Below are 13,943 nucleotides of genomic sequence, written 5' to 3'. Positions count from 1 at the left end.
GCACGTCGTTTAAATTCTTTCATGAAATATTAATATCCAACTTTTTACTCTCACATGTAATCGAATAACGTAGCTTTTTCTACTTTAAATTCCAACATTCTCTGAAAAGTAAATACGCATGCATGTTTTAATTTTATTTATTCATTTTAATTGAGATTTAATGCAATAAAGGTTCTATATTAAATTTACTACGTTTAGCTAATTGCTTGTTTTTGTATGAATCGTTTTTTATACAAAATGCGGTTTTGCTCAATTATTTTTTTATGTGTGCAATTCAAAGAGAAATTAACAGTTATTGTTTCCAATTTATTATTAAAATTATATATTAACGGAGCGTAGTTTATAGCAGAAACCATAAATTTTAAAATCCTTAAAATGATCAGAAAAATTGATATCATTAATATGATTATAGCTTAAGGAACGGGAAAGAAGTGGAAACCGACATATAAAAGTAATGGAAGTTTGAGAGGTTATTACAAGCTACACTTTATTACTGATTTAATAAGTTTTCTTGTCTTTTTTGCCAAATAATCATAATACATTCATTGGATATAGGATGTAGCAGCGATATCATATTTCAAGTATTTAATAAGACTGAGAAACTAACATCAATCACAGACTTTGATGCCATTATAGGCATTGCATATTTCCTAGCTTTTAGATGTCTTTAATTTCACAAAATTAAAATTTTTTAATCATTCTTGCTTCAATTTTAATTACATTAAATAAATTATTTAATTATTTTCACGCCTGTTAAAAAGCGAATATAAATATTTTATACTCTTCTTAACAATCAGTGTAATGGGTAACTTTTTAATTCAATACAAGTAACTCATTAATTCCAAATCGCGACTAAATCGAACAATAAAATATATTTTTAACTCTATGCTGCTTTATTTCTCTAACCACGCAATTGTTTCGGTAGCAAGGTTACATTAATTTATCAAGGTATTTTTGGTGATTAAGCTGTAGCCAAACTATTTAAAATTTATTAATAATAACGTGGGGTTGGCTTTGTTTTTGGCTAATTAATCTATCAAAAATGGATCTATGAACCTCTAACAGGATGAAGCACAGCATCAACAGCAGTATATTTGAATGTTTGTGAGGTGCCAGGAACATTGACATGAATCACATAATTGTAACTTAGAAAAACCAGCAAAAAAAGGGAAACATATCTTTCAATGTAAGAATTTGTTTATATACATATATATTAAAAAAATATTTGATGGAAATAAAATATTTTGATTTCTTTTCTAATATATTTTTGAATTAAAAATCTCAAAGATGCTCTGTAAAAATTGTGGTTTAACCCGAATTCAGTGTAGAAAGATTCCGAAAACTGTGTGAAATTACTTCACATTAATACCGAATCGAGATTAATACTCACTTTAAAGGGTGTAGTTAAATCTTGTTATCAATAATTGGTAACGCTTACTTCAAGCTTAGATGCATTTACTCCTTTCATAAATTATTTCCGTTTTTCTTTTGGCACATTTAGAAACCGTCATAGCAACGACACATTGTTCACAAATCAGCAAAGATGTTCAAAATGTGTTTTCACCTCCCGCGAACCAAAACTGAATATTCTACAGGAGCAGAAGTAAATGTTTCATAAAGACATGCATAGGTTTTTAGTTGTATAATGAAGATAATTATGTTAGGATTGGTGTAGAAAAAATATTGGTAACAAATAAAATAGTTTTATTTTTTTCAGCGTATTTTTGAACTTAAAATCTCTAAGTGCTACAGGTAGTATTTGAATCCTAGTTAAAATGCTCTGAAAGTGTTGATTAAATGTTTAAAAAATAGGGCACAAAAGTTTGCAAATCTAAATTTCGATGCCAAATTCACAGTTCAGTGATCTTTTAATATTTTGATATGTCCGTTAGATTTCAATTCGATTATAATAGAGTAGATCATATCAGGGATATGGAAATAAAACTAGATTACTCTAAAACACCGGGTTTGGCACCTTAAATTAAAGAAAAATACTGATTTTCTTCTCAGAATTGCTAAGTTCGAAAATCAAACTACGTATACGTTTATATTTAGAGGCAATAATTTAGATTATTTTAAAACTATAACTAGATAACTTAATTATACAAAAATATAAATGCAACTCTAAATCGAAAAAAAAAATCATTATTCAGTTTTGGTAGAGTATATCCGCAATATTCTACTGGTAAAAAGGTGATGATTTCCGATATGATTGAGAATTAGACACATACCGTAAACCGGGGCGAGTCTACCCATTTTAGTCTTATTTAATTTTCACTATTTTAAATTGCAAATACAATTTTTTTTACAGACGGAGGACTTAGTTCAGACTCTAAGGAAGATGGCGCTGTAGTAGTTTGATCCGTTTTTATGTATTTAGTGTCTTTTTAACCGACGTGTTCAAACGTCTTTTGAGAGATTTGTATTGAAAATCAGCAAACCTTTAGTTGGTGCTCCGTAAGTATATTATTATTATTACTATTTTCACTTTGGTTAAGTGATAAACTTATCTAAGACTAAGATTACATTAATTTTATGTGACAAAAAACAAAAAGAATGTAAGTTTTGCTGTTGTAAACAAAAAGCCAGAATTCGCGGGGCGAGTCTACCCATTTGTATTTAGTTTTAATAAAGCATAACAATATAATTTAGAACTTTGCTAATATTAAAATTAAGTCATTTTAAATGAATTTGAGTATATTATTTTAATTCTGCATTGATAAATTTATCATTAATAAGAAAATTTATAGGTTAAATATAAATGTAAGTATAAAATATGTTTATTTTACCTATTTTTTTCAATTTTTATATTACAAAATTAACTTTTTTTATTTAATGCAAGTTAAATAAATTATTATTTATTATTACAGATGGTTCGAAATTATATTCGCAAAACAAATGGATTTAAATGTTACAAAAAAATGCCACCTGAGATGGAACAAGCTATCCAAAGGATAAAAACCAAACAATAACAATATTAATTTTAATTTATTTTTATCAACAATAATCAGAAAAAAATGTTATTTTATAATGTTAATGATTATAAAAACAAAACTGTGATCAAAATGTGATAATCGATCAAATACTCAATTTGTGTTATTTTATGAATAAAGAAATGGAATCTATAATAAAGTTATGAATTTTACTTCATAAATATCCTATATAGTAACTAAAATAACAATTTAATAGTAAAATTTGATTATTTACAATGTTAACATTCATTTTAGTAGAATGTGTAGACTCGCCCCATACGAGAGATTTGTCAGCAGTTCTATAAAAATATACAGTAACAGCGTAACTGTTAATATTTTCTAAAATCGATTTCACAGCTTTAAAGAAGGATAAATAGCGATTCCGAAACACCTATTAAAAGCCTTTTTTCATTAATATTTACAAAAGTTTGACCACTTGAAAGTTGACAAACTGAAAAAATGAGTAGACTCGCCCCTCTTTACGGTAGTTAAATAGTTTTCAGACGTTAAAAATTTAATTATTTTAATTTAAACTAGCCAAAAGTCTTTTACGATAAACTTAAACCATTCTTTACATAACAACTATATTAATCTCAACACACATGAATATCTTATCTATCAAATCACGTCATGATTAAGATGATTTAGTACAACGTTCTGAGATGTAATTTAAGTGACAAATAATCTGGCCTCCAAGTAGTATGCCTATAATTATCCATGCAAGTCATGACTCTAACCGTGCCAGATTTCGAACCTAAGTTCAAGACTTGACGAAGACTGATTGTGGGGATAACGCTAAAATACCAGTGCATAAAATATGTCATGATTGAAATGTTTTGAACATGACATAGATTAATAGACCAATACCATACCGCTTTGTTCAAAATGTTTCGAAATTAATCTGTTGACAGAACAGTAAAAGTGTGACGAAATTGTTAAATAAGATTTAAGCCTATAAGGTTACGCAATTTGAATGCGATTTTGGAATGGAATTACTATATTAGTATAGAATGAAATATGGGCTATGAGGAACTGTGCTTTAAAATTAGTGATCTGAAAATTAATTATAGCATGCGATTAAAATTTGGAAGTGCTTTAACATAAGTCGAAATAGCTGTCTGCTCTTGAAAATTGAAATATAATATGTTGGTACCAGTCTTATTGGAAATATGATACATTTTCGATAGTTTATTTCACCTATTATGTACAACTTAAATTTTAATATCTAAGATTTGCTCAAAAATTTAAAGTACTATTATTATATTTTGAATCCTTAACTAACATTTTGGTAATAAATACTGTATTATATCTTGAGTGCAGCAAAAAATTTCAATAACTTCAGAAAAAAATTTTTTTTTTTTGGTTTTTTCTGAAATTTCGAAATTGAAATAAAAGTTAACAAGTGCGAACAAGAACAAATAATTTCAGTATGCAAAATTAAATATGTAGTTATATACCGTTGTTACAGGGGTCATACCTTTTATTGCCAGCTTGCTCCAAAAAATCAGGATTTAGAATTTAAATAATGCTTATTTCTCAGACATTCGTAATGCAAATTACAGACCCCGACAATCGATTGTTTTATGTAAATTTATTAAAAATAAATAAATTCTAAAGTATAACGAATAATTATAAGTGAAGTCTTTCGATTAATAAATAAATTTTATTTGTTGCAAAGTAGCAGCATTTTGCTGCAATCCAGAGACCCTAACGTAATTTTTAGCAATGGGTTGTGATTATCTTTATTCTATCACTTTTCTGCAGAAGCAATTGCTTTTGAGAGTCAAAATTTTTGTGTACAATGATTGTGCACAATGATTTCATAGTATCCTTTTTCTTATTTAATAAAACTGGAAAAATAGCAGACGTTTAGCTCGACATTGGAAAAAAGAAAAAAAAAGCAACATATTATACAAAAATTACATTAATTAAAAGGAATGAAATTCTAGTTAAAGAAAATTATAAAATATTTTATAATTAAAGTTGTAGAGAAAATTAAACAAACACACAAATTAAAAAGAAATTAATTAACTTCAGTTGTATTATACAATAATTTTTCCAGGTTTTTTAGACGCACCTTATATACTTCAAAACAAAATTTTAATGGTCATTTTCTCAAGACAATAACAGCCGGATTTTAGACTAAACTATGACCGCCATTTAGGGTCAATATAGCCCTTATGAGAAATTTATGGTATTCTAAAGGGAATTATTTTTCAATTGATGGATATTGTTAAAATAATAATGTATAAAGGTTTTTAAAGACGATTTTTGTACTTTTTTATTCTCGTAATGTCAATATAACAACGCAGTATAATATTGTATAACAGATATTTCTTTGGATGGCGTACAAGTCATACAAAAATAAACGTAACACACGAATACAAACAATACACATTAGCACACATGTTTTAAAATATGGTTCCAACATATGTTAAATATTAGAGTATGCGTACAGTATAACCTTGTGACTTTAGTGGTAATAAAATTGGCAAATTGGTTTCTAACATTTCTCATAGCTATCGGAAGTTTTATCATGTCCCTTTCTAAGTTAAAGATTGTGATTAATGTATTTTCTTTTTCTCTACTTTTTTTATTTCACCAAGCAAAAGAATGAGCTCAATGTGTAATTAGGGTGACAAAAAATTTCTTGAAAACTATCCAAGCAATGAAGACAAGAATATCATAAACGTTATAAAAAAAGGCAGGCTATCTGCAGAATAGAATAATTTATTAGCATCTAGTATGCTAAAGTTTTGTTCTATTGCAGTAAGTGACTGGACTTAGCTTTAACTTTTAATCTATGCTGTTGCCTGCAAATGCATTCACATAAATGCTGAACTGAGTTATGACATTCTTTTACTTTCTCACATAAACATTGAGTGTTTTGTTTACAAATTCTAGTTCAAAATATAAATGTCATGACGAAGAGGTGACACTGCAAATAGTTAAGAGTTATTCAGACGTACAATGAGGATTATGTGAGCATTTATTTAAAGGAAAAGAAATTATCTGCAAATCTTATTAAGAAAAGAAATTATCAGTAATCCCACTGTGTTCTGAATTTATGTGTGGATCCATACTTAGAGCACCGTATTTTCCCAGAGTTGTAATTCAGTCGGCCATTTTTTAAATTTGCACAAATGAAGATAAACGCTTATTTTTTTTGTATTTTATGTAACTTAAAAACAAAAAAACTTGTAGTCAAAGTTATGTGGCTTGTTCAACATGCAATAAATTTGTATTTTAGCGAACGTGGCAATGACTACTCACCAAAAATTCTTTCTTGTCCAGTATTATAACTGTTTATAATCAGGATGTAAATTAATTCTTTCAGATACAATCATGAATTTGTTATTCAATAAGAGTTCAACTAAGCTACTTAGCATCGAATCTAAGATTCCATATAATTTAACGGAAACAATTGCGTGGCATTTTTTCAAGTCTGTGTTAACCCTAATGTGTGCTCTACAAGTCAGTTTTACAAGTTTTCGCAGTCTTGCGAAATCAAAAACAGACATGAAACTTCAAAAATTAACGCTTTCTTTGCGGGGATTAAATGAACACTTTTGGCTGCTTTAGGTATTTCTATGATTATTTATTTTAAAAATTAGCATAGACTCTTGTAGCTTCGATACAGTATACCCTGAAACAAATTAGGAAAAGTCAAAGAATGTGAGCTTCGAAGATCATATGCTTCTTAAAAAACAACATAGAAACTAGCAAAATATGATCAAAATGGCCCCATTGGCGCTTCTAGTGTTAAAGAATAAACTACCATTGTTAAAATTTTCAATTATGTTTTTCTAGAAAATAATGCAAATTGTCATAAATTATCTATAATTTTTGAGTTTCTACTTAACTCTAACTATTAGATGTGTCTAATGAATAAAATATTAAGAGCATAGTCTTTTTAGTGGAACGTCATAAATTATGGACTAGAGTCTGGAATATGTTTAAATATACATGCTCTACGAGTTAATGTTGTGAGTTCTTAGACCCTGTGAAAAATTCCTGATTAAACTACTATAAAAAGTACCGCCAACTGGAACCTATTACAGTAAAAAAATTCTGACATCCTGTAATTTTTTCAGAAATAATTACGTTATAGACACTAAATCACTTTAATTAAATATATATTACTGTTAACATCACGGTATAATATTTAACGGTAAAATGGTTTTTATGGACGATGCAATCAAAGTGTAAGTATTTTATTCGGTAATTTGATCCGGTTATTTTTAGCAATGTAACTTAATTGAATTAAAATGAACTTTTTGTTGCAACAGATTGAAAAATTTACTCTGTCGATGAATTTGGTTTATTTCATGCAAAATAGAAATAAGAATTTTCTACAGAAAAGAGATACCGAATGAAAACTACATGATATCAAGTAAAAGGTGGTGTTGGAGAGATTATATTTCATATTTACACCATAAATTTATTATGAGCTCAAATAGTAATAATGGAAAAATTAATATTTTTTCTTTGAATAATTTAGCATATGAAATACAATTCAAATATTTGTGATCATAAAGAAAGATTTTAACTCCAATATTCCTTTAAATATTATTAAATAACATTAGATAATTGCTCATTTAATTATACAATATTTTAGCTGAATTAAATAAATTCGAATATACGCTTTACAAACGTATTTTAAATAATAAGAAAATAGTAATAAAATTACTCCATGCATATGAACTTTAATAAGGTTTTGAGTTGCACAGTCCTATTGGGCTTTATAATCACGCATATCAGATTCAAGATTTCCAAAATAAACCAACATCTTAAATAATATATTTAATTTTTTGCCTAAAATGAGAATTCGGAATTATACACCTATTTTATACATTTTTTTCTCTTCTGCTCAAAGACGTATACCGGATATTTTTTGCGATGTTTAACATTTTCATCAAAATGAAACTTAAGAAAGAAAGACTCCAAAAAATGTGGCGAATAGTTTAGCGAATTTTTTCTCAATTTCTGAAGATAATGGTTGTTGTTCTTTTAATTAGTTTTACAAAGTTTTCAGCAGAAGACACAAAGCAGAGTTAATTGAATATCTTAGAATAAAAAGGAATTAATTACATTGCTCATTCATTATTTTTTTAAAGGAACCGATGGATGTTTAACCTTAAAGTATACATTTAGCACTGGCTTTGTTTGCCGGTATCATTGGTTTTATAAGCAAATAAACAAAAATATTAGATTTTGAAGATTGCAATTAAGATATTTTTACTAATGACTTTTAGTTTTAATTTGTTGCAATTGGTTTTAGCAATTTATGAAGTTAAACACGGCTCATTGAAATATTTAAATAAAAATTACTCTGAGAAACTGTTTTAACTTATTTTATTTTTCAACGTCTACATTTTCAGCTTGATAATATAGTTTTAAATATTATAAGATTCCTTGTCCCAATTGAGGCTTAAATTTCTAAATGATACATTTTTAATCAGTACAAATGTGTTTAATAATAAAACTTGTAACAATAAATATACAAAATAAATATGTAAATAAGCATTCACTTGTTGTGCAAAAAAGGACAGTAAACTTAGTAAACGAAGCCAAGTGAAAGATTTCTTATTTTAACTGCAACTTTTTTCGAATAATGCTGAATGCTTTTTAATCGAAAAATGTATTTAGAATCAAAAACTATCCACTGAGAAATAAGTATGGTTAAATCTAATAAAATATGGTAAATATGGTTCCTGGGTTTACTGGAACTCCAAAAAGCTCGTTAATTTTTACCGAAGTGCTCAATGATTTTGGAAAAATTTACTTAGAAAACTGGTTTTATATTATAAGATAAAATTTTACAAATATGGAAAATTTGGTAATTTTTTTTTCCTGAGATCGTAGAGCATCGCATAAAAAGAATTTATTCGGTTAAGGTTACTTTTCAATTCTGTATCATTTACTAAATGCTTGGTAATATGAACTATAATTTTGAAAACCCGAATTTCCGGTAAACCGCTACCATAACAATGGAAAAAACTGAACGAATAGTTAAAATAACATATATTTTGGTTTCTTAATCTCAATTATTCTTTCTTATTTTTTTAAACCAGAAATGTCATTACCATAGAGCGTTGCTCCTGAATCTTTTTATCGCCACTGACAGGTCAACGTTTGATAACTTTATTGCTGCTTGCTGAAGTGGAGAACGTTGGTTGTTTATATTTTAGACTTTTTTTATTTAATAATTTTAATTTAAATGTACTTAAACATGCTTTCAAAATAAAACACAACTGCATAAGCGGCATTGGTGCGGTTTTAGGTGACCTCTCTCTGATCCCGGTTAGCTTCTTGTCCGTGGAAAATTGCTCAAACCTAAGAAAATTGTGCCACAGCAAATAAAATGGCAATAGTTTAATGTTCTTTCGGTCGTTCGATTCCAATTTATCCACTGCCCGGGGGTTATAGAGCACTGCTATACAGTATAGTAATTGTACTAGAATTGTTTCCTCTGTGTACTATGGAGAACCAAAGAGTTTTCGATTTTTAGGAAAAATTTAATTAATGAAACATTTTACTTAGCCAAACTGTTTCCAAGCTGTGCGTTCAAGAGAATTTTTCGTTTTTATTACATTACTAAATGAATAAATTTAATACATTTCTAATACATAATAATATAATTTTAATACATTACTAAATGAATTGGTAAGCAACGACAGCTTTTTCGAGTAATACAAATGAATTTGTTTTGGAAACATTAACAATTCTATACAAGTCTCTAAAATTTTGTAACAAATGAATTAATATTTCGTTTAATTTGCAATGATCATAAGAAATAAGTAAAAATTCACAAGACTTACTTATTAAATCTAATGTAACTATTGAAATAACTGGTGTGGTTACATTATTATTCCAAGCTCTACAAGAAAATTTATTACCCTGATGAAACTTATTTAAGGTGGGAATAAGCAGGTCACTCCTTAAAAAACTTGTATTTCCATAGACCTGAAAAGTTGTATTAATCGTTCTTTCTCCAATCCACGATATATTAGGTAGAGGATGTCCTGTTAAAATATTTACCTAAAATTAACAACTTCAAGAACCTAATAAATATTAAATACATATCATGCTTCTAAAAGACCATTCAAAGTTTCAACTATGCTCATAATTCAAATTATACAATTCCTTAAAAGGATTGCAGTTATTGTGATAAATGTGATAATTGTGGAAATAATGATAAATGTAGCTAAACTGTGTTTCCTTTAATGACCATTGTTGGATAATATACCTTAAACACGGATTCAAAATCCATTTTCAAGTCTAAGTACAAACTTATACTTGTATTAGCACGAGTTCTTGTTAAAGTGTTGCCATAAGTAATCAGAAAAGACCTTGTAAAGGCCATAGTAAAAGGCATTGCTAATTCATATAAAAGTTTTGTCTACTTTGTATTTGTATAAGATAATTATTATATTTAACACAGATAATAAAAAACAATTAAAATTTCCTTTTTATGGTATGAAAACGTGTTATTCCTTGCATTAAAAATGCTACAGACAGGAATAATAAATACATTCGATATTTGTCTTTTTTCCTGTAATCATTTGTGGATTTTTCAGGGTTTTTATTTCAGGGTTTCCGTTTTTTCTTTAATTGATGTTAGTTTTATAAAGAGACTTTTTAAACTTTAAAATAATTTTTATTATTTTTGATGCTAGAAACCTCGTTTTTGGTGTATCTCATATGCATATACAGTCTAACTAATCTACCAAGTTTTAAAAACAAAATAAGCAATTAAATGTAAATGATTTTTCTACTGTTCATAAACCAAGCATATTTACTACATCTGTTAAAAAAGCTTTTCTTTAGGATAAATAATCTAGATTTTGTAATTATAAAATAGTTGAGACATACACAAAAGCATAAATGTAACACCAGTAAAACGTTCAATAACCTAATAAGCTCTGAAGTAGGCTCTCATTTTTTTCAAGTAGGTTGTATGTCAAATTACACTTTTTAAAATAAGTTTCTAATAGTGAACTCCACTGCAATCATTGAATATGAATAAAGTAAATTTTTGCGTGAAATCTATATATTAATTTAGTTTCCAATGATTAAAAAGCTATTTTCACGATATTGAATATCTGTTCCGGCTATAAATTGGAAGAGGAGTCTGATATCAGATTTAAAGATTTTAATATTCGAAGTTGCCAATTCTGATTAAGCAGTATTTGTAATTTTCAAGTTTATTTTGGTTGTTGATACAGTTCTTAATATTGTTGTTGTTTCCAGTCATTGAGGAAGAGGGGATGCGATTGTCCTTGTTATCAAGTGGAGCCATATATGGCTAAGAGTTTGACTTCTGACACACCTATACGTTATACTCGCTTTAAAAGGCGGTCCACACATACATGCATTCGTTCATCCACAGATTATAATTTTGACCTGATCCAGAGAACGACCACGGTTGGTATTCACGTACAAAGTAAAAATATTATGGTTTTACGCTTTGTTGACTTTTTTAGGGTGTACCTTTTTTGAGTTCAATCTCAATATAGGAGACTGCCAGAAATTATTCTAGGTGAAATACTTTTGAATGATTTATTTAAATTTAAATACTTAAATGAGAAGTATTTCTTTCTTCTTCTACAAAGCAACGGAAATGCAGATGATTAGAGAAGCTCTAATTACAAAAATTTAAGTGCTCTCTGCTGGTGACGTCCTGCGTGGATCAGACAATCAGATAACACTCACACATGACGCCACTTGCAAGCATTCAATTAAATCTCATCCGTAAATTGATTCAGCGTCATAATAAACTTATGCCTCAAAGTTATTACATTAGCATGCCATGTAACATAACCACATGATACAACTACGTTATACAACTATGTGATTAGTTGCAAAAACATAATTAAAACACAGTCTTCAATTGTGGCAAAATTTCTGAAATAGTAAAAAAATCATAATCATAATACCTCCTACGGCATCGCAAAATAAATGAAGTTCTTCTCCCAGGTGATAAGGACCAGCTATTGTGTTTATTTTATTACCGCTTTTATCACGTATGATAATTCCTTTTGGTGGCACTGTAAGACATCATTAAAATAGAAAATTGCAAACAGTAATAGAAAAAATTATAAAATAAGAAAAAAATATAAAATTAAATTATTTTTTAGCCAATGCATTACTTGTGCTCATTATGTATTACAATATTTCCTTAACTGAAACACTCATATGTAGCTATATAAATTCTTAAAATATTCTGTACTAAACCAATTGATTTTATATGTAAAATATTCAAATTGTATAACATGAAATATTTGCTATACTTAACCGATTTTATACCATTTTCTTACTGAGGAAAAAATCATAAAGCTTTTACGGAATTAAATTATGACTTTTCTTGTTGTCGGTTGGTTACCTAGATAGTTTAGATTTTGTTCTATTTCATGGCAATTAAAATAATACATGAAAAAGGCAGACTTGCAAATCTTGTATGTTTTTTTTTTTTTAACAAGTATTTAGAAAACACATTTTTCTTAATTCAAATGAATCTTTTTTTTTATATAAGATAGGACACTCTAGTTTTGAATTCAACTGAGTAAACAAGTGGATTTTAGTCGATCAGTGAAATTATAGTATCACTTTCGCTAAACAAATGTTTAGTCATACGTGCTAAGATTTTTGCATGGCATTGCATAGTTGTATTGAAAATTGCGAAAGCAAAACTTCATAAACACACAATTTCAAATTTGATGACAATGGAAATGGAAATTGTGATCCTTTTATCATTAAAACTGTTTATGTATTTTAGAATTTCATTCAAAGAGAGGGAAAACTATCAGGGTCTGGATTTGAAGCAAGATATATATTGTGTGGGAGCAGCTTCATATGTTTTGGCTATACCGGTGACATTGACTGTGGGTAGTGAGAGGGGGTATAAGTGTAGAATTGAAACATACATGTAGAGACAATAATGAAAATAAACCTACACTTATTACAAAGTGCAAGAAATTCTCGCAATCAATTGAATGTATAGGCATTTTCAGACAAAATATCAATTAATAGAGTTATATGCTAATTGTTATGGGTGTTGCTTACGGTTTTAATTATAGATATTTCTTACGATGCCCCATTTTATCTAAAAATGCGATCAAGAAAATGAGATCAAGCTGCATTTTAAAAGTCGTTCATTCCTTAAAAATACAAACGTTATTTTTTAAATAATTAATAATGAAAGATTGTCTTTAAAAAAAAAACTTTTAGTCAAAAGACGCTTGTTTCTTGACATTCGGCAATTTTTTATTGTGCGAAATAGGTAGTTATTTCGAGCTTTGGTTGTTTATTTTACATTAAGGGGAGCACTTAGTCGGTATATTCAGACTTTTTCCCATATTCCATCCTTTACCTTGTTACTATATAGAAAGTTGCGGTAGCGTAACATTTTCGGTAACGTATGCATGAAAACATATTCATACATATTTCTTCTTATGATACAAAAATATAAATAAAAATTGTTAAATATAAATTGTTTTATACTGGCCTAAATAAAAAATATTACAAATAGTTTTTTTTGTAAAAAATATTACTATTATATATTACGTTGCAAAAAAAGTATAAAAATTACTTTAATCTCTGTCTCTTATTCTCTCTCCTGCACTGCCTCACATTAATCTAAAGCGCAGTGTAACTTAAGATATGTGTTAAATCCTTTTTAAATTTTATTGATTCAAATTCTCATAAATCGTTTTTTTAGGAAACCTTTTTTACTAATCCTGTTCACTTAATTTATTATTCAAGTGTTACATAACAAAAGGTTTAAAGTCTAATGATAAAAGTTTTCTTTTTCAATAATGCAATTTTTAAAAAAAAAATTTCTTCGTTTTTTTTTTTTATTTTTTCTTGCATTTTGTGACGTTATAAATATTAATAACGACAACGATTATTATGATTAATAGCGATTAAACCTACTTATATTTATCTTTTTTTTTCTTAATTTAAATACAT

General features: G+C 27.7%; 1 protein-coding gene across 1 annotated transcript in view; it reads right to left on the bottom strand.

Annotated features, from left to right (window-relative positions):
• Positions 1 to 13,943, bottom strand: part of LOC107441083 (synaptogenesis protein syg-2) — a 69,215-nt gene that overhangs the window by 23,621 nt on the left and 31,651 nt on the right. Inside the window, exons 4-5 of the mRNA XM_016054226.5 lie at positions 11,912 to 12,022; positions 9,794 to 9,997 (exon numbers count right to left, since the gene is read on the bottom strand). Of these exons, the coding sequence (XP_015909712.4) occupies positions 9,794 to 9,997; positions 11,912 to 12,022 (315 nt within the window). The remainder of the gene's footprint in view (positions 1 to 9,793; positions 9,998 to 11,911; positions 12,023 to 13,943) is intronic.

The sequence above is a fragment of the Parasteatoda tepidariorum genome, chromosome 3 (genome assembly GCF_982258835.1).
Source record: "Parasteatoda tepidariorum strain Cologne lab strain chromosome 3, Ptep-v5.0, whole genome shotgun sequence".
In the NCBI taxonomy this organism is placed as follows: domain Eukaryota; kingdom Metazoa; phylum Arthropoda; class Arachnida; order Araneae; family Theridiidae; genus Parasteatoda; species Parasteatoda tepidariorum.
The sequence above is the reverse complement of the archived record's forward strand: the minus strand, read 5'-3'. Positions and strand labels throughout refer to the sequence as shown.